This window comes from Lolium perenne, chromosome 5 (assembly GCF_019359855.2).
Source record: "Lolium perenne isolate Kyuss_39 chromosome 5, Kyuss_2.0, whole genome shotgun sequence".
Classification (NCBI taxonomy): domain Eukaryota; kingdom Viridiplantae; phylum Streptophyta; class Magnoliopsida; order Poales; family Poaceae; genus Lolium; species Lolium perenne.
Genome location: NC_067248.2, coordinates 234,689,861 through 234,715,688, shown reverse-complemented (window position 1 = coordinate 234,715,688; position 25,828 = coordinate 234,689,861). Strand labels below are relative to the sequence as shown.

The 25,828-nt window shown below is 46.6% G+C and overlaps 2 protein-coding genes across 2 annotated transcripts; both read right to left on the bottom strand.

Moving 5' to 3' along the window:
• Window positions 1-11,488: 11,488 nt before the first annotated feature.
• On the bottom strand, window positions 11,489-13,753 carry LOC127298286 (probable auxin efflux carrier component 5b). The gene is made up of 5 exons (XM_051328183.2): window positions 12,840-13,753; window positions 12,639-12,724; window positions 11,950-12,107; window positions 11,783-11,859; window positions 11,489-11,635 (listed from the first exon to the last, which is right to left on the bottom strand). The coding sequence occupies exons 1-5, from the start codon at window positions 13,568-13,570 to the stop codon at window positions 11,563-11,565; spliced, it is 1,125 nt and encodes a 374-aa protein (XP_051184143.1). The 5' UTR covers window positions 13,571-13,753; the 3' UTR covers window positions 11,489-11,562.
• Window positions 13,754-20,499: 6,746 nt separating this feature from the next.
• On the bottom strand, window positions 20,500-22,724 carry LOC127302293 (probable auxin efflux carrier component 5b). The gene is made up of 5 exons (XM_051332701.2): window positions 21,941-22,724; window positions 21,755-21,840; window positions 21,095-21,252; window positions 20,935-21,011; window positions 20,500-20,839 (listed from the first exon to the last, which is right to left on the bottom strand). Exons 1-5 carry the CDS (start codon window positions 22,633-22,635, stop codon window positions 20,770-20,772), a joined length of 1,086 nt encoding a protein of 361 aa, XP_051188661.1. The 5' UTR covers window positions 22,636-22,724; the 3' UTR covers window positions 20,500-20,769.
• Window positions 22,725-25,828: the final 3,104 nt, after the last annotated feature.

The following is a 25,828-nucleotide window of genomic DNA, read 5'->3' as shown; positions in this document are numbered from 1 at the left end:
AATTCTTTTCAAGTACTTCAGGATATTCTTGACCGCTGTCCAGTGTTCCATTCCTGGATCACTTTGATATCTGCTAGTCAAACTAACAGCATGTGCTATATCCGGTCTAGTACATAGCATGGCATACATGATAGAGCCTACTGCCGAGGCATAGGGGATCTGACTCATCCTTTCTCTTTCTTCTGCCATAGCCGGTCCTTGAGTCTTACTCAAGACCTTGCCTGGTAACATAGGTAAGTACCCTTTCTTACTTTCGTCCATTCTAAACTTCTTTAGAATCTTGTCCAGGTATGTACTCTGTGATAGCCCTATTAGGCGTCTTGATCTATCTCTATAAATTTTGATGCCTAATATATACGATGCTTCACCAAGGTCTTTCATTGAAAAACTATTATTCAAATAACCTTTTACACTGCTTAATAGTTCTATATCATTCCCAATCAATAATATGTCATCTACATATAATATCAGGAATGCTACAGAGCTCCCACTCACTTTCTTGTAAATACAGGCCTCTCCATGACACTATATAAACCCGAAGTCTTTGATCACCTTATCAAAGCGTCGGTTCCAACTTCTCGATGCTTGCTTCAGTCCATAAATTGAACGATGAAGTTTGCATACTTTGTCAGCATTTTTAGGATCGACAAAACCTTTGGGTTGTACCATATACAACTCTTCCTCAATGTCTCCATTAAGAAACGCCGTTTTGACATCCATCTACCAAATCTCATAATCGAAAAATGCAGCTATTGCTAACAAAATCCTCACAGATTTTAGCTTCGCTACATGTGAGAAAGTCTCATCGTAGTCAACTCCTTGAATTTGTCGGAAACCCGTTGCCACAAGTCGAGCTTTATAGACAGTAATATTACCATCAGCGTCTGTTTTTCTCTTGAAGATCCATTTATTCTCGACAGCCTTACGGCTATCAGGTAAGTCTACCAAAGTCAACACTTTGTTATCATACATGGATCTCATTTTGGATTTCATGGCTTCTTGCCATTTGTTGGAATCTGGGCTCATCATCGCTTCTTCATACGTCGCAGGGTCTTCATCATTGTTGTCCACAATCATGACATTTAGACAAGGATCATACCAATCAGGAGTGGCACGTTCCCTTGTGGATCTGCGAAGTTCAGTAGTTTCCTCGTTCGAAGTTTCATTATCATTAGCTTCCTCTGTTGCCGGTGTAGGCGGCACGGGAACAGTTTCCGGTACTGCGCTACTCTGATCAATGAGTAAAGATTCATCAATCCCATCGAGTTCTACTTTTCTTTCAGTCACTTCTTTAGTGAGAAATTCTTTCTCAAGAAAGGTTCCGTTCTTAGCAACAAAGATTTTACCTTCAGATCTGTGATAGAAAGTGTACCCTATAGTTTCCTTAGGGTATCCTATGAAGACGCATTTCTTCGCTTTGGGTTCTAGCTTGTCCGGTTGTAACTTCTTTACATAGGCTTCACAACCCCAAACTTTAAGGAACGACAGCTTAGGTTTCTTATTAAACCATAATTCATACGGTGTCGTTTCAACGGATTTTGATGGTGCTCTATTTAAAGTGAATGCGGTTGTCTCTAATGCATAACTCCAAAATGATAACGGCAAATCAGTAAGAGACATCATAGAACGAACCATATCTAAGAGAGTTCGATTACGACGTTAGGACACACCGTTTCGTTGTGGTGTTTCCGGCGGTGTCAATTGTGAAAGTATTCCGCATTTCTTTAAATGCATGCCAAACTCATAACTCAGATATTCACCTCCACGATCAGATCGTAGAAATTTAATCTTCTTGTTACGTTGATTTTCTACTTCACTTTGGAATTCCTTAAACTTCTCGAAAGTTTCGGATTTATGTTTCATGAAATAGATATACCCATATCTACTCAGATCATCTGTGAAGGTTAGAACATAACGATAACCACCGCGCGATGCTACACTCATTGGTCCACACACATCGGTATGTATGATTTTCAATAAGTCTGTAGCTCGCTCCATCATACCAGAAAATGGAGTCTTAGTCATTTTTCCCATTAGACATGCTTCGCATCTATCAAGTGACTCAAAGTCAAGTGATTCAAGTAATCCATCGGTATGGAATTTCTTCATGCGTTTCACTCCAATATGACCAAGACGACAGTGCCACATATAAGTAGAATTATCATTCAATTTAATTCGTTTAGCATCAATGTTATGTATATGTGTATCACTACTATCGAGATCTAACAGAAATAAGCCATTCTTTTTAGGTGCTCGACCATAAAAGATATTATTCATAAAAATAGAACAACCATTATTCTCAAACTTGAATGAATAACCGTCTTGCATTAAACAAGATCCAGATATAATGTTCATGCTCAATGCGGGTACAAAATAACAATTATTTAGGCATAAAACTAATCCTGAAGGTAGATGTAGAGGAAGTGTGCCGACAGCGATCACATCGACTTTGGATCCGTTTCCAACGCGCATCGTCACTTCATCTTTCAGCAGTCTTCGTTTATTCTTTAGTTCCTGTTTCGAGTTACAAATATGAGCAACCGAACCAGTATCAAATACCCAGGTACTAGTAGAGAACCAGTGAGATAAACATCTATAATATGTATATCAGATATACCTTCTTTCTTTTTCTTGACAAGGCCGCTCTTCAGATCAGCCAGATACTTGGAGCAATAACGCTTCCAGTGTCCCTTCTCCTTGCAGTAATAGCATTCAGCATCAGGCTTAGGGCCGTTCTTAGGTTTCATAGGAGGCGTGGCAGCTTTCTTGCCACCCTTCTTGAATTTTCCCTTAGACTTGCCCTGTTTCTTGAAACTGGTGGTCTTGTTGACCATCAACACTTGGTGCTCTTTCTTGATCTCAATCTCAGCAGCTTTTAGCATGCCAAAGAGTTCAGGTAACTCTTTGTTCATGTTCTGCATGTTGTAGTTCATCACAAAGTTCTTGTAACTTGGTGGCAGTGATTGAAGGACACGATTAATCCCCAGTCTGTTAGGAATCACTATTCCCAAGTCACTGAGTTTCTTCGCATGCCCGGTCATAACGAGCATGTGCTCACTAATGGAGCTGCCTTCTTCCATCATGCAGCTGAATAAGTGTTTCGATGCTTCATAGCATTCCATGGCCGCATGAGTTTCAAATATAGCTTTCAGCTCATTGACCAACTCATGAGGATCGTGGTGCTCAAAACGTTTTTGAAGATCGGCTTCCAGACTGCACAGGATGGCACACTGAACTTGAAAGTACCGAGCTTTCCGAGTCGCGTAAACATTCTTTACTTCATCGGTTTCTTGCAGAGGGTCACCTAGCGGTGCATCAAGCACATATTGCAGATTTCCGCCAGCGAGGAAGATCCTCACATGACGGAACCAGTCGGTGAAGTTGCTACTGTTGCTCTTAAGCTTTTGTTTCTCTAGGAACTGGTTAAAATTGATTGGGGACGCCATATCTACAACATATATTTGCAATAGTTTAGACTAAGTTTATGACAAATTGAGTTCGAATTTTAATTCAACATAATTAAAAATCTAGGTGAACTCCCACTCAAAACAATATCCCTCGCATTGTCTTAGTGATCACACGAACCAAATCCACCACACCTAAGTCCGATCATCACGAGACAAGATGTAATTTCAATGGCAAACACTCAAAGTGTTCATCATATCAATCATATGATTCATGCTCTACCTTTCGGTATCACGTGTTCCGAGACCATGTCTGTACATGGTAGGCTCGTAAAGGCCACCTTAGTACCCGCATGTGCAAAACTGGCTTGCACCCGTTGTATGCACTTGTTGATTCTATCACACCCGATCATCACGAGATGCTTTGAAACGACAAGTCTTGGCAACGGTGCTACTAAGGATGAACACTTTATTATCTTGATATTTTAGTGAGGGATCATCTTATAATGCTACCGTCGCGATCTAAGAAAAATAAGATGCATAAAAGGATTAACATCACATGCAGTTCATATGTGATATGATATGGCCCTTTAGTCTTTGCGCCTTTGATCTTCATCTCCAAAGCACGGACATGATCTCCATCATCTTCGGGCATGATCTCCATCATCGTCGGCGTAGCGTCAAGGTCCATGGCACCGTCTTCATGGTTGTTCACCTCATGTAGTAACTATTACAACTACTTTGAAATACTACTCAACATGAAATTTAAAGACAACCATAAGGCTCCTGCCGGTTGCCACAATACAATAATGATCATCTCATACATATTCATCATCACATTATGGCCATATCACATCACCAAACCCTGCAAAAACAAGTTAGACGTCTCTAATTTGGTTTGCATTTTTTACGTGGTTTAGGGTTTTCGAGAGAGATCTAATCTACCTACGAACATGAACCACAACGGTGATACTAGTGTTGTCAATAGAAGAGTAAATTGAATCTTCACTATAGTAGGAGAGACAGACACCCGCAAAGCCTCTTATGCAATACAAGTTGCATGTCGAACGAGGAACAAGTCTCATGAACGCGGTCATGTAAAGTTAGTCCGAGCCGCTTCATCCCACTATGCCACAAAGATGCAAAGTACTCAAACTAAAGACAACATAAGCATCAACTCTCACAAAACCATTGTGTTCTACTCGTGCAACCATCTATGCATAGACACGGCTCTGATACCACTGTAGGGATTCGTTGCATAGAAAACAAAAAATTTCCTACCGCGAGAACGCAATCCAAGCCAAGATGCAATCTAGAAGACGGTAGCAACGAGGAGATGATCGAGACTCACCCTTGAAGATTTCCAAAGCCTACAAGATGAGGCTCTTGTTGCTGCGGTAGACGATCACTTGCCGCTTGCAAAAGCGCGTAGAAGATCTTGATCACGGTGCCACGATCGGGCAGCACCTCCGTACTCGGTCACACGTTCGGTGTTGATGAAGACGACGTCCTTCTGCCCGTTCCAGCGGGCAGCGGAAGTAGTAGCTCCTCCTTGAATCTGGCAGCACGACGGCGTGATGGCGGTGGCGGTGGAGAACTCCGGCGGAGCTTCGCTAAGCGTGCGGGAGAGGTGGAGGAGAGAGGGGGTGGCTAGGGTTTGGGAGAGGGGGTTGCCGGCCTCAAGGGGTGCAGCCAGCTTGTGGCTTTGTGGTGGCCGGCCCCCTCCCCTATGCCCCTCATTATATAGGTGGAACCCCAAGTGTTGGACTACAAGTCTTCGAATAAGACCCCAACTCAAGAACCTTCCACGTAGCAGGAAAACCTACCCAAGGTGGGACTCCCACCCAAGTGGGATTCCCACCCTTCCATGAAGGGGGGTGGCCGGCCCCCTTGGTGGAGTCCACCTTGGACTCCCCCCTCTAGGGTTGGCCGGCCATGGGGAGGGGGAGTCCCTCCGGGACTCCTCCTTCCTTAGTGATTCCTTCTTGACTTTTCTAGAACCTTCTAGAACCTTCCGTAAAATCACCGGATCATTTTCAAACTTATAAAACGACTTCCTATATATGAATCTTATTCTCCGGACCATTCCGGAACTCCTCGTGATGTCCGGGATCCCATCCGAGACTTCGAATAATACTTCGAACTCCATTCCATATTCAACTTCTACTGTTACAACATCAAACCTTAAGTGTGTCACCCTACGGTTCGTGAACTATGTGGACATGGGTGAGAACTCTCTCCGACCAATAACCAATAGCGGGATCTGGAGATCCATAATGGCTCCCACATATTCAACGATGACTTAGTGATCGAATGAACCATTCACATACGATACCAATTCCCTTTGTCACGCGATATTTTACTTGTCCGAGGTTTGATCATCGGTATCACTCTATACCTTGTTCAATCTCGTCTCCTGACAAGTACTCTTTACTCGTACCGTGGTATGTGGTCTCTTATGAACTTATTCATATGCTTGCAAGACATTAGACGACATTCCACCGAGAGGGCCCAGAGTATATCTATCCGTCATTGGGATGGACAAATCCCACTGTTGATCCATATGCCTCAACTCATACTTTCCGGATACTTAATCCCACCTTTATAACCACCCATTTACGTAGTGGCGTTTGATGTAATCAAAGTACCTTTCCGGTATAAGTGATTTACATGATCTCATGGTCATAAGGACTAGGTAACTATGTATCGAAAGCTTATAGCAAATAACTTAATGACGTGATCTTATGCTACGCTTAATTGGGTGTGTCCATTACATCATTCATGTAATGATATAACCTTGTTATTAATAACATCCAATGTTCATAATTATGAAACTAATCATCCATTAATCAACAAGCTAGTTTAAGAGGCATACTAGGGACTCTTTGTTGTTTACATATCACACATGTATCAATGTTTCGGTTAATACAATTATAGCATGGTATATAAACATTTATCATAAACATAAAGATATATAATAACCACTTTTGTTATTGCCTCTTGGGCATATCTCCAACATCTTGTTCCTCCACACCGCTCCAATGGAGAATAGCACGCAAGGGTGTGAACCTCGAAATACATCGTTATCTTTGTGTGCCTTGGTTATCTCTTTACCTGAGCTCCTTTATTTATTCACTTTACTTTGTGATAGCCTTTATGCTTGAAGTTACATATCTAACTATCACCGTGTTCCTTGTCTTACTTAGCATAAGTTGTTGGTGCACATAGTTGAGCCTAGTTAATAGGTTTTATTCTTGAAAAATTAAATGATAGTTTTATTCCATACTTGTCCAAGCCCTATCGTAAAAGTTTTACATCGGCTATTCACCCCTCTAGGCAGCATCCGTGTCCCCTTACAATGATTGATATATGAAGATTTTTTGAGCTACAAAAAGAATAACAACCCCCTACTTTTGGCTACCACTCCCAACCCATGGGGCAAAGGGGAGGGTATTTTTATATCTCATCCATTGTGTTGTAAGGTTTCATAGGCATTATTAGCAACATTGATGTATTATTTAACAACCCTTCTTTTGAGTCTTCATGAGGAAGGTTGTTGGCCTATTTTAGTGATGTTGGCGATGTTGCTTGCCTAGACCTTCACAAGGTGTCCTTGCTGACATTATTGGCATGATTACTCATCTTCGTTGTATGCAATAGTACACCCTTACGATGATTCAACGAGGTTTGGTCCCCGGTGGGTATTTAATTTAATTGCATGCTAAATTTGTCAAAGTTTTCTATTATGATCAGATAGTGCTATGTTGAAGCGGTGGTCGGCGAGTTTGGCTGCATTGTTGATAACTCTCAAGTGCAGGGGATCACCACAGTAAGTTCGATAAGTATTTGAGTGTCGAACCCATGAGGAGCTGAATGTAAACTATATATTCTCTAAAGACATATAACCCACTTATATGGCCTTCTATGCAAAGCTAGGAGATATGGTGTGTGTGTGTGAAGAGATTTTTACTATGAAACTACAAGTGTTGAAATTAAAATGCAAGAAGTAAAACTAATGCAAGAAAAGTAAAGTGAGATGAAGTGAAGTGAAGTTGAGTAACTCAAGGGAGTAAGTGTTCTAGCAAATTGCTACTTCATTTGTGTGGTTGTCATAATTAGTGAAGCACAAAGGTGGTCTTTTTATTGTTTCTTCTAGAGAGGAGCCATATATAGGTGTAGCCATGGATATGAGCAAATACACCCCTAGTGATTGATCCTAAGGCCATAGGTATGAGAAAACATATAGGAATTATTAAGACATAAAGTCCAACCACCGTTGTAAGTTTAAAGGTCCTCATAGTTAAACCCCCCGTTTGATTAATCATGGTAATAGTACATGCATATTAAAGAATTGGGACATGGTTTTTGTCAGGCTCCAGCTATCGTCCCTCCTCCTATCATCATGTAACTGTGACAACCTTATGCATCCCCCGACATATTGTGCACTCATATATCAGTAAAAAACATCATCATAGAAGATAACAAATACTTATATGCAACCATCACAAAGTATTTCACAATTTCTAAGAACAAGTCACTACTCAAACAAAGACATAGAGGTACAATACATCATGGGAAAATGATAGATTGCCTCAAACATCAAGTTTGCCAATAGATTACAAGGGGTATATGAAGATGCTTTTGCTCTATATGGTGATGAAGATAATGATGATGATGCCCTCACTAGAGGGGGTGGAGTCCACCGGAGGCGATTCCGGTAGCACTTCCCCCTCCGATCTCCACCGGTGGCGTCCTGCTGACTCTCTGTTTATGTGTTTTTATCTCCTCCACCGTAGCCTCGCAGAAACCATTGGGGTCGTATATATAGTGGTTTTTATGTCAAAATAAGTCGTTTGGCGTTGGATTGAAGCGAAATGAACGCTCGGGGCGAGAAAGAGGCCTGGTGGCGCACCCAAAGGGGGTGGGCACGCCAATGGACCTCTTTCCCAGCCTGTTGACCTCCTGGTGGTCCACTTTAGCTTATTTTGTTCGTCTCAAAATTTTTGAAGTGTGGCACCGGCCTGACCTTGCCCTTTTTGTAGTCTGGTAGCTCATGTAATGTCAAAAACACTAAAAAGAGGCGCTTTCTGCCAAACAGAATTAGAGCCAGAGCAGAGGGGATTGTTTAGAAAATCCCTAAAACATCATAAAACTTGGAAATAACATTATATAAGATGCAAATATGTGGTAATATATTGCAATAAAGTGCAAAGTTCATGTATGCATTTTACATGCATCAATTGTTGGCAAGAATTTCAATTCATAGGCTCTTCGTTGTATTTTCCTCATTGTTTAGGTTCTTTTTTTATATGGTGGTTTAGTAGCACCGTTTCCCAGTTGTATTACATATTCTATTTTATCTAATATGTGATAGATTTAAGAAAACAAGCACAAACCATCTATACAACCTAACATTGGGGACATCACGCAAAAGAAATGGTGGTTGTCATCAACAAGTTGTGGCCTTCATTTGGGATTTTTGGTTAATTACACCATTGTCAAATCACCCTGAAGAGATCCATCATCGAGCTCCAAAATCATGAGGTGGTGTTCCTGGCCCTGACGGGGAGCGCCCCTGCATCCAACAACCTTTCTCGGGTGATCAATATTTCCATCATATTTGTAGTTGCGGCCCATAGACCGGACAAACAAGACGACCACCCCAAGGCCCAAGTGAGGAGGCCCCTTCCCACACATACACTTCCTATGTAATGAGCATTTTTAGTAATTATTCAATATGGTAAGGGTCTAGTGAGGTAGGAGACCATGGTTCCTCCCACATATCCGCCAGAGGTAGGAGACCATAGAACCCTTATCCCTAGATGCACAGTTGAGGAAACTTCAACAGGCATCTAGATCGAGGTAGTGAAGATATCCATGGACTGACTCCTTCGTCGTCTCCTCCAGTGCCAACAATTTCTTTATTTCCTTCTTTGACGACCCTACCGCCTAGCCACACTCGTAGTACCTCTATCAGCTCTCACATGTACAAGGTGGAATGATGGTGACCAAGTTCTACCCTTCTCTTTATCTCCGTGGGCTAAGGAATGGAGGAAGGGGAGCAATCTGCCTTCAAAAGCAGTGACTTACTTGTATTCTCCCGCCATCAATCCACTTTCTTGTATAGAGAGTGGATGAGGGGGCAGGCCCAGGTGTCCCACATCCCCAAACCCTAAACCTAGCCACCTAGGTCAGGTCCAAACCAATCAGGTTTCGTGTGAGATGGATTATTCTTCTTCCTGGTCTCATCCTCTTAAGAGTGTGACCCCCCACATGCTTGTTGTAAGTTGGCCACACTCTTACTTGTACTGTATGCCCAATACACGTTCTAACCCAAGTCATGCTGAAACCGGAGTCGCAAACTGAACGGTAGCCCAAATTACTTATCGCTTCACGATATTGGTGGTAAGACGCATGTGAGTTACTCATTATGCCAGTGTGTTGTCTTAACTCTTTTCTCATTACATTGACATATGGTTTTGTTCGACTAACACTTTGTAAAACAACATTGATTATCACATAACCAAGTTGCACACGGCCATGCTTCAAACCATATCACCCGAGAGCGCCCATGGAACATCTCTCCGAGCTGAAGGGGCAAATCTTCTTGGTGCATCCATATCACGCAGCTTGCTTCAGAGTCAGCCTCATAGTCACCTTTATAGTTACCAATCATGGATAGACGTTTCACAACCCGGATCGTGCGACCACCTCAGGACTAAGGATTCCACTACTCTAGCTAGCCAGAGCACATGACGACTTGCTCGCCCCGACTAGATCTTTGGGCCAGTCTGGGTTACCTAACTCTTTGACATAGCTAGTGCTAGTCGGTTCAGCATCTCCATGTTGTATGGAAAGTCAAACCTAGTCATATCGCCAACTCACACATTAGTCTATGTAGTGTGTCTCTAGCAGGACACATTGTATTATAAACCAATTAAGCACATGTTCCACACCCGGATCATATCCAGTTAATAGTTCATATATAGACAACTTACATTACAAATACCGACTCAGAAGTAGAGCCTATAGGTACCATTCCTAACATATTGCACCTAATGGGTGCATTTTGTGTATTGTAGTGGTTTTCTTATGTAGTTGCACAAGTAGTGTTAGAATTTTGGCATGTTACCGAGCTTGTGTGCACCTATTCTGTTTGTTTCACCATGATACCGTTAAATTAAGAGGTTGGTGCATAAATCAATAAAAGGGATTACTTTTAGGCATAAATATAATTTTTGAAAGCAATAAATACCTTTCAAACGTGTGCCATGGACTTGGAGGTCAAGCCAAAGAGAGGATTCACGAAGAAACTTTTTTTCATAGAAGCTTTAACGACCATCGGTATAGTCATCATGGGGATGACGGGATACAAGAGTGGATACCCATAACTATGGGGAAACCCTTAATTCCGAGTGTACTTTGGTTGCTACATTTAGGAGGACTACTAGTGGTTATGTGGGCCGCATATTAGCGCAACTAAGTGCACCTTTATGTATGACTCTGCTCGTACACATGTATACAAATGTGATACATAAACATCATATATCCTAATCATGTTTAACTATGCTAGTTGTGAATCTATAACTTCCTAAGGACTTTGTTTTCAAGTTACTTTACACAACTCACTTTATTTATTTTCTCTACTCGATGCATTCATTATTAATTTGTTCACAACTCAACACCAACAATCACTCTCATCACCTTTCTTTGGATCAAGAATAACTCGTAGGTACATTTAAGTGAATGTAACAAGAGTGAATAAAACCTTTACTAGACAGGTTCACCATCGTCCGATAGTCGTACTGTTAAAACTAGCTACTTTCGATCTATGCACTTGCAGCCATCAGCATCATGCAGAAAAAATTAATGTGATCAGGAGCCGTGGCTAGTTCAGTTAGACATCTACTTGGCTAGTTTAAGTACTAATTGGGTACTTTGGTTATAGATTTATCCAAAGATGAATCTAGATCATCGACACTTGATCTTGCGAGCCTGGACCCATTCCATAGTCCCGATTCATTTGACATGGTTTGTTGGTTAGATAGGATCATTCCCAATAAACAAACTCGTTGTAACATAAATAATCAATTTTTGTTTAGATATACACTGAAAAATGAAGCAACACAACTTAAAGTAGAGGAACTAATAAGTCTATCTATCTTACAAGCCCTAGAAGAACATAATATGTAGTTAATACGGGTAGTGAAGCCAACGTGGTGATTATAATCCTGCAAAAAGAAAAAAATAAATAATAGCTCGAGTTGTTAAAAATATATCAATGTTTATGCATGTACCCCTGTACGCATAAGAAATGGTAGGCATGAAGAATGTGGTACTCAAACTGAATAGCATGAAATAAATTAACAGTTACTTACGCAGTACTGAGCACACCAGCATGCAGGTCATACTCTCGCGCGAAGCTAAATGTTGCGACAGACTGAGGCAGTGCAGCCTATCAACATTAATAAAATGAAGTCATGTGATTAAAAAATTTAAAAACCATTCAAACATTTTGTAACTTTTAATTAGTGCAGACCGTTACCTGCAAGATAGCAACACGCAGAAGGTCACCGCGAAGCCCTAAAATTAGGGCACCAACGGCGGTGGCTGCTGGAGCCGCGACAAATCTCAGCACCATGCTCAACACCATCAAGCCTGGTCCACACACGATGAACTTGTCCTGTAGTCCTATGAACAAGCCTACAATGCAAACCGCCAAATTTTATGCAGATCAGAGTATTACTCACTGGATGCTCACCTATACATTGTTAATTTGTCATATGCCGACCAACAGGTGACTTGAGGTAAGCATCCAAAGTTTGTTTTAAAAAAGTTTGCCATTTTGTTCGACTAATGAATAGGCCAACCGTGTTTTTAAATTGGAGTATAAGAGCATCTTCAGTCGCGTCCACCAAAGCGTCCTTGGGGGACGCCGGTCAAAAAAACCTCTCATTCGCATGTCCCAAAGGCCGCTTCGTTTCGGATGTCCCTCAAATATTGTCCGGCGTCCCTAGCCCATCCCCTGTGTATAGAGGCTCCATCGGGGATGCCGGACACGATTTTTACACTTGCTTTTTTGTTTGGAGGTCGCGTTTGGGGACGTGGCTAGGAAAGGGACCTCCTCCAAACGAAAATTCGTCCGGACGTCCCCCAAACGAAAATTCGGCGCTATTGCCGGACGTCGTTTGGGGGATGCGACTGGAGATGCTTTAATTACATTCTTATACATACCCATGCTAAACATCCCCATTCCAATGCCGGTCCTTGACATGATCGCAATCGAGCCATCCAGGATGGTCGGCATCTCCAGGTGCCACCTATGTATCGATATATGCAACCAATAATCAGAGAATGGTCGAATGAACAATTGTAGCTATGTATGTGAGAGGTATTTAGTGTACGAGTATATGTATTGTGCCACCGCATGCGAACCTGTTTGCCACGGAAGACCACGCTACCCCAAGGAGGCTGGCGTACACGTTCGGGTTGCGGGCCAGCTTGAGTCCGACCTTCCGCAGCAGTGGCGGCCAGAACGCGCACCCCGTCGCCGTCGCTGCTGTCTTCCGGCGGTCTCCAGCTACCACTGGCCGGTCGACGTCGCCGCTTTCCGGCGCCACCTGACCGCCTTCTTCACACGCGGCTTCTTCTGACGCCGGCGTCATCTCCAGCCAGGCCTGCCGCGCCTCGAACACCACCAGCATCAGCGGGAACCACACGACGGCCTGCAGCACCGAGAGCTGCACGACGATGTCGCGCGCCCACTTGCCGTACATGGCGTCGAGCAGCGGCACGCCCACGAGGAGTGCGTTGTTGAGCGCCCCCAGCGAGAAGCCGGTGATGCACCAGGAGTAGGATGGGCCGCCGCGGCGCGCCGGCCTCGCAGCCTTGACGGCTGCCCACCCGGCGATCGTGAGCACGACGGCGAGCTTGGCGACAGCGTCGGCGGCCAGGACGCGGTAGCCGGCGCCGAACGGGCCGGCGCGGGCGGTGAAGTCGAAGCCGAAGAAGGGGAAGGCGAAGTAGATGACTAGGCGGTTGATGGCCTCGCACTGGTCCGGGGTGAAGAGCTTCCACCACCGCACCGAGCCGTAGCCGAGGCCCAGGGCGAAGTAGAGCGGCGCCATGGCGGCCACCACCCTGTACACGTCCCCCCACCCTATCATTCTTCTTCCCTCGGCCGGGCTAGCTCTCTCGATAGGCAACGAAAGCTAATTAAGTCGTAAACTCGTAATACACCTACCTAGCTAGCTCGACCGAAGTCAAACTGAGCAGAAGCAGGAGCTAGCTGCTGCTGCCATTTTGTTTTCTAGATCGATCGGTGCATCGGCTTATTTAACCACCACTAGGAATCGTCACTCACTAATGTAATACGACTTGAATTGCGCGATCGGGTCGTTTATTAAGTAGTCATCGTCGGTGATGCACTACTGGCTCACATGTGGCCTCTGAATCCTAATGAAAGCTTCAATGGTGTCGTTTTATTTGAAATACATACGCAGTGTGGCCCACTGCCACGCTCAAATTAAGTAGCAGCAAATATGACGTATCATCCGCCCACGTCAGCCATGAGCAACGCGTGCACACCTGCTCTGAGCCGGACGAACAATGGTGTTTGAATTTCTTTTCGAGGAACTATATATATAGGAGATCTAGACGATTCGGAAATAAGATCTTGCGCACTGCGAAGTCCAGTCCAGCTTGGACCCTGGAAAACCCATGAAGACTCACAGGGAGACACATAGAAGAAAAACTTTGCTACATCTAGAACATGATATTTTTCGATAAAGGGAATATATTAATATCAAAAGATACCAATTACATCTAGCCTCTACAATAACACACCACCATAATGGCACTACGGATGCACACAACCAAAAAATAGAAAAGAAAACTAAGAAACAAAAGTTCCGCTACCATATCTCGAGCCTAACAACAGCAATACATCCACCACCAAGATAACACCTGAAATACAGACTCTCCAAAAACGACGCCTTCAAAAAGGGAACAATGCTCTAACACCGTCGTCGCCCGATCAAAGATCTTAGGTTTTCACCCTGAAGATAGTCCCCGCTCTCAAAACAATGTATCCAACAAGATTATTGCCAGGCACAACCAGTTAAGGCCAGACCTTGGGTTTTCACCCTGAAAGGTAGGACTTTGAACTTCACATGTGTTGTCGCCCCCACTTTCATACCGCTGCTATGAAGCCCGGAACGCCAAGCAAGTCCCTCAACAGCGCGGAGACTTGAACCTCCCTTAGCTAGTCCTCCCATCTGGCCTTCATGAAATTATCTTCTTCCGACTTTCATCATGGATCCATAGTCACTTGATGTCAACACAGAAAAAGAGCTTCGGGCCGCTCCCTCCGGAACCAAACGGTCGGAATAAAAGCATTCGTTGCGCGCGACCGAATACCACCCGATCCAGCGAACTCCAGACATAAGATACACTGTTTCATTCGCCGGCGGAGCCTTCCGGAACTCATCACTCCGGCTCGATGAAGAAGATCAACCTCCAGAAGGTCTTCGTCTTGGCGCGTGAGGAACCCTAGGACCACCGCCATTACACAGGCCGAGCCCCCACGGAAATGGCCATCCTCGCAGCCTGTCACACCGAAGATCCGGCAAGATGAACGATCTTGGGGTGCGGGAACCAGCAGGCTACACAGCCGCGATCAGGCCCTGGTCGCGCCGCCACCGGCTACACTGAGGCCGCCGCCGGCAGGAACCACCGAGGACCGCCGCTGCCGTAACGCCTTCACCGCAACCCTCCACCAACCGATCCACCGCCCTACGCCCCTCCGCGCCGCCACAGGAAGACGGGCCTAGGTGGGGGACCTAAACCCGCAGCGAAGCCACCGCCATCCAGCGATTAGCGCCGCCGCCGCCAGGCTGGGGACGCCGCCCCAACCTCTGCCAACGCCGAAAGTCGCCGATGCCTCCCCAGCCGCAGCGAAGAAACGCCGCCGCTCCTCCACCCCAGCACCTTCGACGCTAGGGGCCGCAGCCACCGCGGCAGATGCCGGCGGCAGCGGCGGGAGGGATCCTGCTCGAGGGAGGGAGGGTGCGGTGGTTGGGCTTGCCCCCCCGGCGGCGCCCTGGGGAGCGCCACGGGAGGGAGGTTAGGGTTTTCTCTACGTATCAGGAGGTGTTCACTGGGCTGATGAGAACCATCGATATGAATATGATGGCAAGAAGACATGCAAGAAAATATGAAGACGCTTCTACGGTTGTGCAAGAAGCCTGCCTCGCCTCCAGGGGCGGAGCCAAGATTTAGACATAGGGGGGGCGAACATTTGGCGAACAATATAATGGTCAAGCAAGAAAGAAACATAACAATATATTAAAGCCCGAAATAGGACTACTGATGTATAAGAAAATCAATATATGCTTGACAAGATGAAGCATATGACTGCGCACTCGCCATCAGGTTGCATATCAGTGGATTTGGATTGGAACTATAATCTGCAGCAATTTTCTCCTTGATGAATTTAGACATCCACTGGTACGAATATCAGGGAAACCGAAGCATTGGCTTGTAAAATGAATTTACTGCTGTTTGTGTTTTTCCCCTCATGTTTGAGGCGTAACAGAGAAAAGAAAGACATGCCTAATTAACAAATCATTGCCTTGTTTCGTATGCAGGTATACACGAACTAGGCTGATAGGTTGTAATAATTCATCTAAACGAAAGACAAATTATTAATACACCGGAGGATTTTATATCAAGAAACACTTACAGCGATCAAGCGAACCCGACGGATTTTGGTGGCGCACGCTGCAGTGCGGCAGCCGGTGATAGAGCGCCGGAGCGGCTCGTACCATGGCCTGGACGTATTCCTGGTCTCTTGGCGGCTGCGCATCAGCTAGTGGCTATCGGCGGCAGCGGATGTGCCCTAGCAGCGAGAAACAAAGGCTGACTTCGATTAACATGGGCTACCGGGCTACCGGCAGAGCAACGATTAGCTCTGGGTAGAAACATCAACAGGCCACGATGGCAATAAACTGCCACGGAGCAATTTTCCGGCAATAAACTATACAAATGGGCCGTTTTGCTTGAGGAGTTCGCTGCACACAGGTCCAATAAATTAAGTACGGGATAATCACGTATTTATCCATGAACATTAGAACGTATGCTATACATGTACCTGCTACATATCTAGCCCCTGCTCGCCCCCCCCCCCCCCCCCCTCCCTCCGCCCCTGCTCGCCTCTGGAGACACAGGCTATTCGTGAGTTGATCTTGGCTAATGTCTAGTTGATATCTTCCTTTGGTTAGGCGCAAGTGTTCTCCTTGTTGCAAGAGTTCTCTTGAGGTGGCGAGGACTGTCTTGGTTGGGTATGTAGTGTTTCCGATGGCCCTTGGCCTTGGGACACTTATATCTAGATCAGATGATGTCCCCTAAACTTTAGTTAGGTGTGTGTGTGGTTTTCGCCGGTTTCCCTTAATTAACCGTGTGTTGTATGGTTTTTAGGTCCGGTTTCCCTTATTAACTAGATCATTATCCCTCTTTCCATAATGCATTGCCGGAGCTCCCCATCCTCTTGACGAGGTTCCGTCAAAATATGATGGCAGGAAGAGAGGATGGGATTTCAGCTTCAGAAGATGGTTGGATGGGGGTTTGCAAAATCAGCCGAGAGAGATGCAAAACTTACCGGCATAAGAAGCTTTGAGTGATGATATAATACACGCTTGATCTAAAATTCTAAGTGGAAATTGACTAAGTCTGACAAATTCGTAGTGAACCCAATGTATCCATTATATCTAGCAATAGAGTAGACAGAGCGTTCAGACATATGTGGAAAGCAAATATCACTGTGAAAAGTAAGTCAAGTCAAAATTTGGCTTTGGTTGAGTTCAATGTAATAGAAACCAAGGATAATATGTTGAAAAGGAGAGGAGATATATCACCTTCTTTTAAAAAAAAATTGTTCGTTGCCAAGTTTTTTGTGTGAAAAGAAGGTTGCAACTCTTAGCTTCCGCATCAAAATGATGCACATGTCCGTTTTCACCCCTTCTTGTAGTATACATCATATGTTGTATCCAGACACCTTTTCATATTATTCTGAAATTTTAAAAACAAGTTTGTCTACTTATTTTTAGAAGAATAAACCCAGCTCACTTCCGCCCTAAAGAGAAAACGCCGCACTCCGCACTATCGGAAGGCCACATGTTGTGGAGTGTGACAACCCGAGCAATAGCATATGGAACACCATCCCGTGTTTGGTATACACCAGTGGTGGACCTACAAAAAAATTCTTGGGCGGGCCAAGTTAAAGCAGAACACAAAGAATTCTAAATCTAAATCATGTACTTTTGTAGCCAACTAGGAATTAATCAATAGTGCATACATTTGATTTATCAGATCATGCATATATGATGAATTGCTCCAAAACAAAATAAAGCATACCAAATTATCAGAATTTCAGTTTGACAGTATGGTATGGAGCAGCTATGGAGACATGGACCATGGTACCAAATTGTTAACAGTCTAGCTGACAGACAATTTTAAAGATGCAATTTCTTTCTGCCGTGAGGGTATCTCCAGCGGCGCGACGTAAACGGACGCTGAGCGACCGTTTTCGTCCACCGTGACCGGAAATGCGTCTGGGGCCTGCTCCAGCGGGGCGACGCAAAGTGAACGGCCCATCCGCGGAGACGCAAACCTGGCCCAAATATGCGCCAGGTTTGCGTCTCCACGGACGCGCCGAGCGTCCTCCATTTCTTACCCGGTCCCGCAAGTCAGGGACAGCGAAATCGACCGCTTCGATTTGCTTCTTTTTCCCCTTATTTGCTACCCTAGTGCGACGCCACCACCCCAACCCCACCCGCCGTGCCCCGCCGCTGCGCCGCAGTACTCGCCGTCGGCTCCGTTGTCGCCGCGCGGGAGAGCAGGATCGTACTCGCGGTTGGCTCCGGCGAGTACCTGCCGGCTGTTTTGGGGCCAAACGTTGCCGGTTGTGCTGTCCGGCCTCGCCGCCCACGACCTGTTCGGTCAATTGCGTTGGTAGGTTTCTTACTCGTGTTTTCGGCGCTATTGTGCGTGGCCATTGATCCACAGTTCGTACCCACGCAGATGGACATGTGGCGGATGTTGGATAAGTTCCACGCGGAGGTCGTTGACTCCTCTTCCGACGAGGAGTCCGATCAGTCGATGCAGACATTGGCAACTACTGCGGCCTTCATGATCCACGAGTTCACCTCAAACCCGGGGCCGGAGCACCGGGGCTCTGTGAAGGGGCGCTCCAAAAACCTGCCGCACAACAGAGTGGCAGGGCAGGCCCGCCTCCACAAGGATTACTTCCACCTCACCAATCCGGTGTTCCAGGAAAAAGTGTTCCGGCGCCGGTAAATGTCAAGGGACTTGTTCTTGGTCATTCTACGGGGCGTCAGAAACTATGACCCCTACTTCCAATGCAGGCCCGATGCAACAGGTGCGCTAGGTTTCACCTTCTACCAAAAATGCTCCGCGGCTATTCGCATGCTCTCATATGGAATGGCTGCGGATATATTCGATGAGTATCTTCGAATGGGTGAGAGCACCTTCCTTGAGGCCATGTACAGGTTTTGCCGAGCCGTGATTGCCGTGTTCGGAGAGTATTACTGTAGGGAGCCAACTGTTGAGGATACAAGGCGGCTCCTGTCTATCAACGAGTCTATAGGGTTTCCAGGAATGATTGGCAGCATAGATTGCATGCACTGGGAGTGGAAAAACTGTCCATTTGGATGGCAGGGTCAGTACATCGGGCATGAGGAGGGACGGACTGTCATTCTTGAAGCTATCATATCTCAAGATTTATGGATTTGGCATTCATTCTTTGGCATGGCCGGTTCCAACAATGACATCAATGTGTTGCACCGATCACCGGTTTTCAACCGTCTCATGCAAGGCAAAGCTCCCCGGGTGAGCTATGAGATCAATGGAAATTCATATGACAAGCCATATTATCTTGCTGATGGCATCTACCCTGACTGGGCCACATTGGTGAAGACTGTCCGTAATCCAAACTCCGAGAAGACGAGGAGGTTTGCCAAGATGCAAGAGGCTTGCAGGAAAGATGTGGAGCGTGGATTTGGTGTGCTCCAAGCTCGGTGGGCAATTGTCCGTCACCCGACAAGAACATGGTCGCTGAAGACCATGCATGAGGTGATGACATGCTGCGTGATCATGCACAACATGATCGTTGAGAACGAGCGTCCTGATGGCCGCAATGAGAACCACTGGGAATTCCAAGGTGAGCTGGTTGCGCCACTTCCTGGAGCTTTATCTTGGACCGACTATCTACATATGAATGTAGAAGTCACTAACGAGAACGTCTGCAAACAGCTGCAGACGGATCTGATTGAGCATCAGTGTACATTGGCTGGCCATGAAGATCATGCCTAGAGGAATACTATCTTATTTTCATGTAGACTTTTCAAAATTTAAATGTAATAACTATGACTTCGTTGAATTCCTTATTTTGTTGTTTGGAAACTTCATAATTGATGCAAACACGGAAATGCGTCGGGCCGCTGGAGCCACCCCTAGGTGCAAACGGACGCGCGGATAAAAACGGTCTGTCTCGTCTGCCGTGCGACGCAAACGGACATTTCGAATGTCTGAAATGCGTCGCGCCGCTGGAGATGCCCTGAAGGAACTGGAGCAGGTACAATCTTGCCCACGCCGGATCGCCCGCCTTGGCTACCTCAGTAGTTGTAGCTATCTGGCCGCTGCCTCTCCGCTGCTGCCCAGTGCTGCTGCCTAGTCCTAGGGCTTGGTCGCGTACGTGGGGCATGTCATGTCCGCCTGGGCTGCCTGCTGGATGGTCGCCACTCGCCAGATCGACTCGCTCCGGCCTCCGGCGTTTCGGCTGCTACCTCTGCCTCCGCCCTAAACAACGGCCATGGATGGCGTCATGACGACGGTACGAGCAGAGTAGAAGGAAGCACGGAGCAGGCGAGGAAGTGAATCCAAACTATAACTGCTCGTAACATATCGATTGGGCTGCCTTTATTGGGCTTTACACTGAGGTATAGGCATAAAAAATTTCCACTCTTGGGCTGGGCGGGCCATGGCCCGGGTTTGCCCTAACATAGGTCCGCCCGTGGTATATACCAATGGTCACAATTGTGCATTAAATACTGTACAAATCCTTGTAATTAAAGTTTACATTATGGAAAAGAAGAAGCATGTTGTGTGCATGGAGAAGTCCAATCCTCCATGGCTCAAAGAAAGCCCATGAAGGCTCAGACCGGCATCGGCGATAGAAAAAGCTTCGCTGCAATTAGAGCGATCGATTGTTGAAGCACTACGGATTCTTGTTCGAGTATAAGGATATTGAGATGTGCAACCCAATGTCGAAAACAAGGATGATTCTCTATCATATGAAACCTAAAACGACATAATATCCGGTTATCACAGGGAGCGAAACCAATGTGCCCGCTATCACCCTGCAAAACAAAATGAAATAGTGGCTAAGTGCTATACTGCTTACACCCAATCAAACGCGTCCAAAAATGATGGGACTAGATCATCATTTACTTACGCAGTGCTGAGGACATCGGCATGCAGGTCGTACTCCCGTGCGAAGAAGAATGTTCCCACAGACTGAGGCAGTGCAGCCTACCAACATGAACACATGGATTTTTGGTTAGCTATCGGAATACTACTCTTCTCTCTTACTATGTTGCAGCAAGAATAAGCACCTGAATAATGGCAACACGTAGAACGTCACCACGAAGTCCTAGAAGTATAGCTCCGACCATGGTGGTTGCCGGAGCCGCGACGAACCTCAGCACCATCCCTAATGTTGTCAATCCTGGCCCTGTCATGATGATCTTATCCTGCAGTCCTATAAACAATCCTGCAATGCAACCGCCAAATCTCGTCTATCAATTAGCTAGTCATGCATGTTACCCCCTCCATTGTTATATGTGTACGTGTATTGGATTTTGTTAAGACAATATGTTAACCATGAATTGTTACTCCATTAATATATAATAATATGGTATATATGATGCATATATAGTGAAGTATACTTTATTCTTTGTGTGTTATGCATGTAAGAAATACAATGGATTTTGTTAGTTTTCATAAAGCTAGAGTTTAAGTGACAGTTCTAGTTGGTTTGTGACTTAGAACATTGTTTTGTCAAGTAGAAAAGAAAACACTGTCCACGAAAATGTGGCGCCACAAGTGTCACAAGTCTAGCTAAGATTTTTTTTTTCTATGTACACCATAAGTCATGTGGCTGACGAAGCACTGCAAACTATAACCAACGAAACACTAGCATAACGTTCTAAGAGACAAGTTGCGGTAAGATGTGGCTACTGTACCACAACCAAAACACCGTCGTTGTTACGTACCCATGTTGAACATGCCGATTCCCAGGCCAGTCTTTGACATGATCTCAATCGAGCCATCTATGATGAGTGGTATCTCCAGGTTCCACCTAAACGAAAGATCGAAGTTAAGTAGCCATCAAAGGAGTAACTAGCTGTGCTTACTCTTAATCTTCTGTCTAATTAAGTGCATGCATGCGAATGGAATACCTGTTTGCCACGATAGACCAGAGAACACCGAGAAGGCTGGCGTACACGTTCGGATTCCCGACGACCTTAAGCCCAACGTTCCGCAGCAGCGGCCCCCAGAACGCGCACCCTGTCTTCTTCTTCCGGCCGCCTCCGGCTGCTGCCCGGTCGACGTCCTCCTGAAGGCCTTCTTCGAGCGCCGGTGCCGGCGCCGGCGCCGTCACCTCCATCCACGCCTGCCTCGCCTCGAACACCACCAGCAGCACCGGGAGCCACACGACGGCCTGCACCACCGAGAGCTGCACGACGATGTCGCGCGCCCACTTGCCGTACATGGCGTCCATCAGCGGCGCGCCCACCAGGAGCCCGTTGCTGAGCGTGGCCAGCGAGAAGCCGGTGATGCACCATGAGTAGGACGTGGGTGCCGCCTTGCGGCTGGACGCGGCGGCCCAGAAGGCGAGGGAGACGATGACCAGAAGCTTGGCGACGGCGTCGGCGGCCAGGACGCGGTAGCTGGCGGCGAACGTGCCGGCGTGGGCGTTGAAGTCGAAGGCGAAGAAGGGGAGCGCGAAGTAGATGACGAGGCGGTTGATGGCGTCGCACTGGTCACGGGTGAAGAGCTTCCACCACCGCACCGAGCAGTAGCCGAGCACGAGGGCGAAATAGAGCGGCGCCATGCCGGACACAACCTTGTACACGTCCCCCCATCCTATCATCTCAGGCTCTCAGGTCTGGTGTTTTGATACTTTTGGGATTTATGTGTGCTTTTGGCACTGGCTAGTGTAACTCTTCACTTTTGCTAGTGCCTTTAGGCTTTACTTATATCGATACATTTTCCACTCCAACTCACTATCGTTAGGTCGACGGGTTTGTTCCCACGTGCCACCATGCTTAGTAAAAATGACAATATAATCCTCCCTCCTATGGATGAAAATATAGAGCCAAAAGTTTTCAACTTTTTCGCAAAAAAACAAAAACTGATATGGAAACATCGACATTTTTTGTCGAACAAATTCGATTATTTGTAAATACTACAAAAAAATGGCTTTTCAGCTCGAACGGACATAGAAACGAAGGGCGCGTTTGGTAGCCTGCATGAGAATCATGGCTCTGCCCCAGCGAGATGGGACTCCCATCTCGTTTCAAACGAGATCCGATTCACGAATGGCACATCGTTTGGTAGGCTGGGTTGTATCGGGTGGCACCAAAGTGACACTTCGATTGGTTGTCGCATGGTTTTCGTAGCCTCACCTATATGGCAACATGGTGACCTTACCTCGCCTATCACAAGACCACCATGGCACCGCCGTTCACAAGCTTCGGCACGTCGGCAATGGCATCGTCGGTCACGCCGGTCAAAAGCATCACTACGTCGCCGACCATGAAGACGAAGACCACCGTGACACCATCGGTGACACCGGTCACACGCATGGGCACGTCGCCGACCACGCACTAGTAGGAAAACGCTTATAGGTGGGACTTAGTTCTGTGGCGCACCACCAAAAATGCGCCACAGAAAGTTGTTTTGTGGCGCACCAGACACGGTGCGCCACAGAAATAGCTTAATTTTGTGGCGCATGAACAATCCATGCGTCACAGAAACTTGGTGGAGCCAGCCCCAATCATTGGTTTCACTACTTCTGTGGCGCACAGGACCACGTGCGCCACAGAAATAAGGCATTTTGTGGCGCACTGGTGCTGGTGCGCCACTGAATTAAGACTTTCTGTGGCGCACGTGGGATGGTGCGCCACAGAAACAACACATTTCTGTGGCGCACATGAGTTCCGTGCGCCATAGAAGTCCCCCCCCCCCCCCCCGATCGCCTTTTTTACCTCTGTAAAAAATAAAAGAAATAGATAGAAATTTCAAAAAATAAAATCCTTCTAGATTCCCATGTATTATGTCATCTAGCACCACTGAAATTTAACAAACATGAATTTTGACTTTTTTTGCAAAATTGTGTGGGAAAATCATTAAACTAGTTTTCTGGTCGCATACGAAGTCGAAAAAAAACGCACAATATAACAAAATGTTCCCACGAAAATTCTACATCCGAATTCACCCGGGCTTGCCCGCTTGGACAATTTTTAGAATCGCCAAATTCGAAAAGAGTAAAAAGTTACGACCAGTTAAAGTTTATTTGCTGCAAAATACAAAAAAAAAAGAAAACAAATTCCACAGAATTAACGTCCAAAATTTGAATTTTCTGCCGCCCTCCTCCACTTCTGCTCCACTTCTCCTCACTACTCCTCCACTTCTCCTCACTTCTCCTCTTTGGATGCAAACTTCTCCTCTACTTCCCCTCCTCCTCCTCCTCCTCCTCCTCCTCCTCCTCCACCACCACCACCACCACCACCACCACCACCACCACCTCCTCCGGCCGGCCTCCTCCTCCTCCTCCTCCTCCACCACCACCACCTCCTACTACTACTACTCCGGCGAAGACGACCTTCTCCTCCTCCTCCTTCGGCCGGCCTCCTCCTCCTACTCCGGCGACCTACTACGGCGACGACGACCTTCTCCTCCTCCTCCAGCGACCACCTCCTCCTCTTCCTCCACCACCTCCTCTTCCTCCACCACCACCTCCTCTTCCTCCACCACCTCCTCCACCACCACCACCTCCACCACCACCACCACCACCACCACCACCTCCTCCTCCTCCTCCTCCTCCGATCGTCCTGCTCCTTCACCCACCCACCCACCTCCGGCTACCTTCCAGCGAAATTTAAAAAAAATCGACGGCCCGATCTAGATCTAGATCTGGCCGCCATTTTTTTTGAATTTTAAAAAAAAATCTGTGGCGCACCACCGCCGGTGCGCCACAGAAATAAGTTTCTGTGGCGCACCACCGCCGGTGCGCCACAGAAATAAGTTTCTGTGGCGCACCACCGCAGGTGCGCCACAGAAATAAGACTTTCTGTGGCGCATGGGCCAGTGCGCCACAGAAACCTTATTTTTGTGGCGAGAATTCTGTGGCGCACCGCCCATGCGCCACAGAATTGATTTTTGGTGCGCCACTGATGAGCCTTTTCCTACTAGTGACGAAGACGAACACCACCATGACACCGTCGGTGACGCCGATCACAAGCATCACCATGTCGCCGTCCAAGAAGACGAACACCACCAGGACACCGCCGGTCACGCTGGTCACAAGCAAGGGCACGTTACCAACCACGAAGATGAACATCACCATGACACCGTTGGTGACACCGGTCACAAGCATGGGCACATCACCGACCAAGAAGACGAACATCACCATGACACCGTCGGTCACTGCATGTCGCCGACTGATACGTCTCCAACGTATCTATAATTCCTTATGTTCCATGCTAGTTTTATGACAATACCTACATGTTTTGTTCACACTTTATAACGTTTTTATGCATTTTCCGGAACTAACCTATTAACGAGATGCCGAAGTGCCAGTTCCTGTTTTGTGCTGTTTTTGGTTTCAGAAATCCTACAAAGGAAATATTCTCGGAATTGGACGAAATCAACGCCCAGGGTCCTATTTTCCACGGAAGGTTCCAGAGCACCGAAGAGGGGCCAGAGGGGAGCCAAGGGGGCCCACCCCACATGGCAGCGCGGCCAGGGGCGCCCCCCTAGTGTGTGGGTCCCCCAGGACCCCTCCGAGGCTGCCCTTCCGCCTACTTAAAGCCTCCGTCGCGAAAACCCTTAAAACATAAGCCACGATACGAGAAAAAGTTCCAGAGCCGCCGCCATCTTGAAGCCAAGATTCGGGGGACAGAAGTCTCTGTTCCGGCACGCCGCCGGGACGGGGAATTGCCCCCGGAAGGCATCTCCATCGACACCACCGCCATCTTCATCGCCATCGTTGTCTCCCATGATGAGGAGGGAGTAGTTCTCCCTCGAGGCTAAGGGCTCTACCGTAGCTATGTGGTTCATCT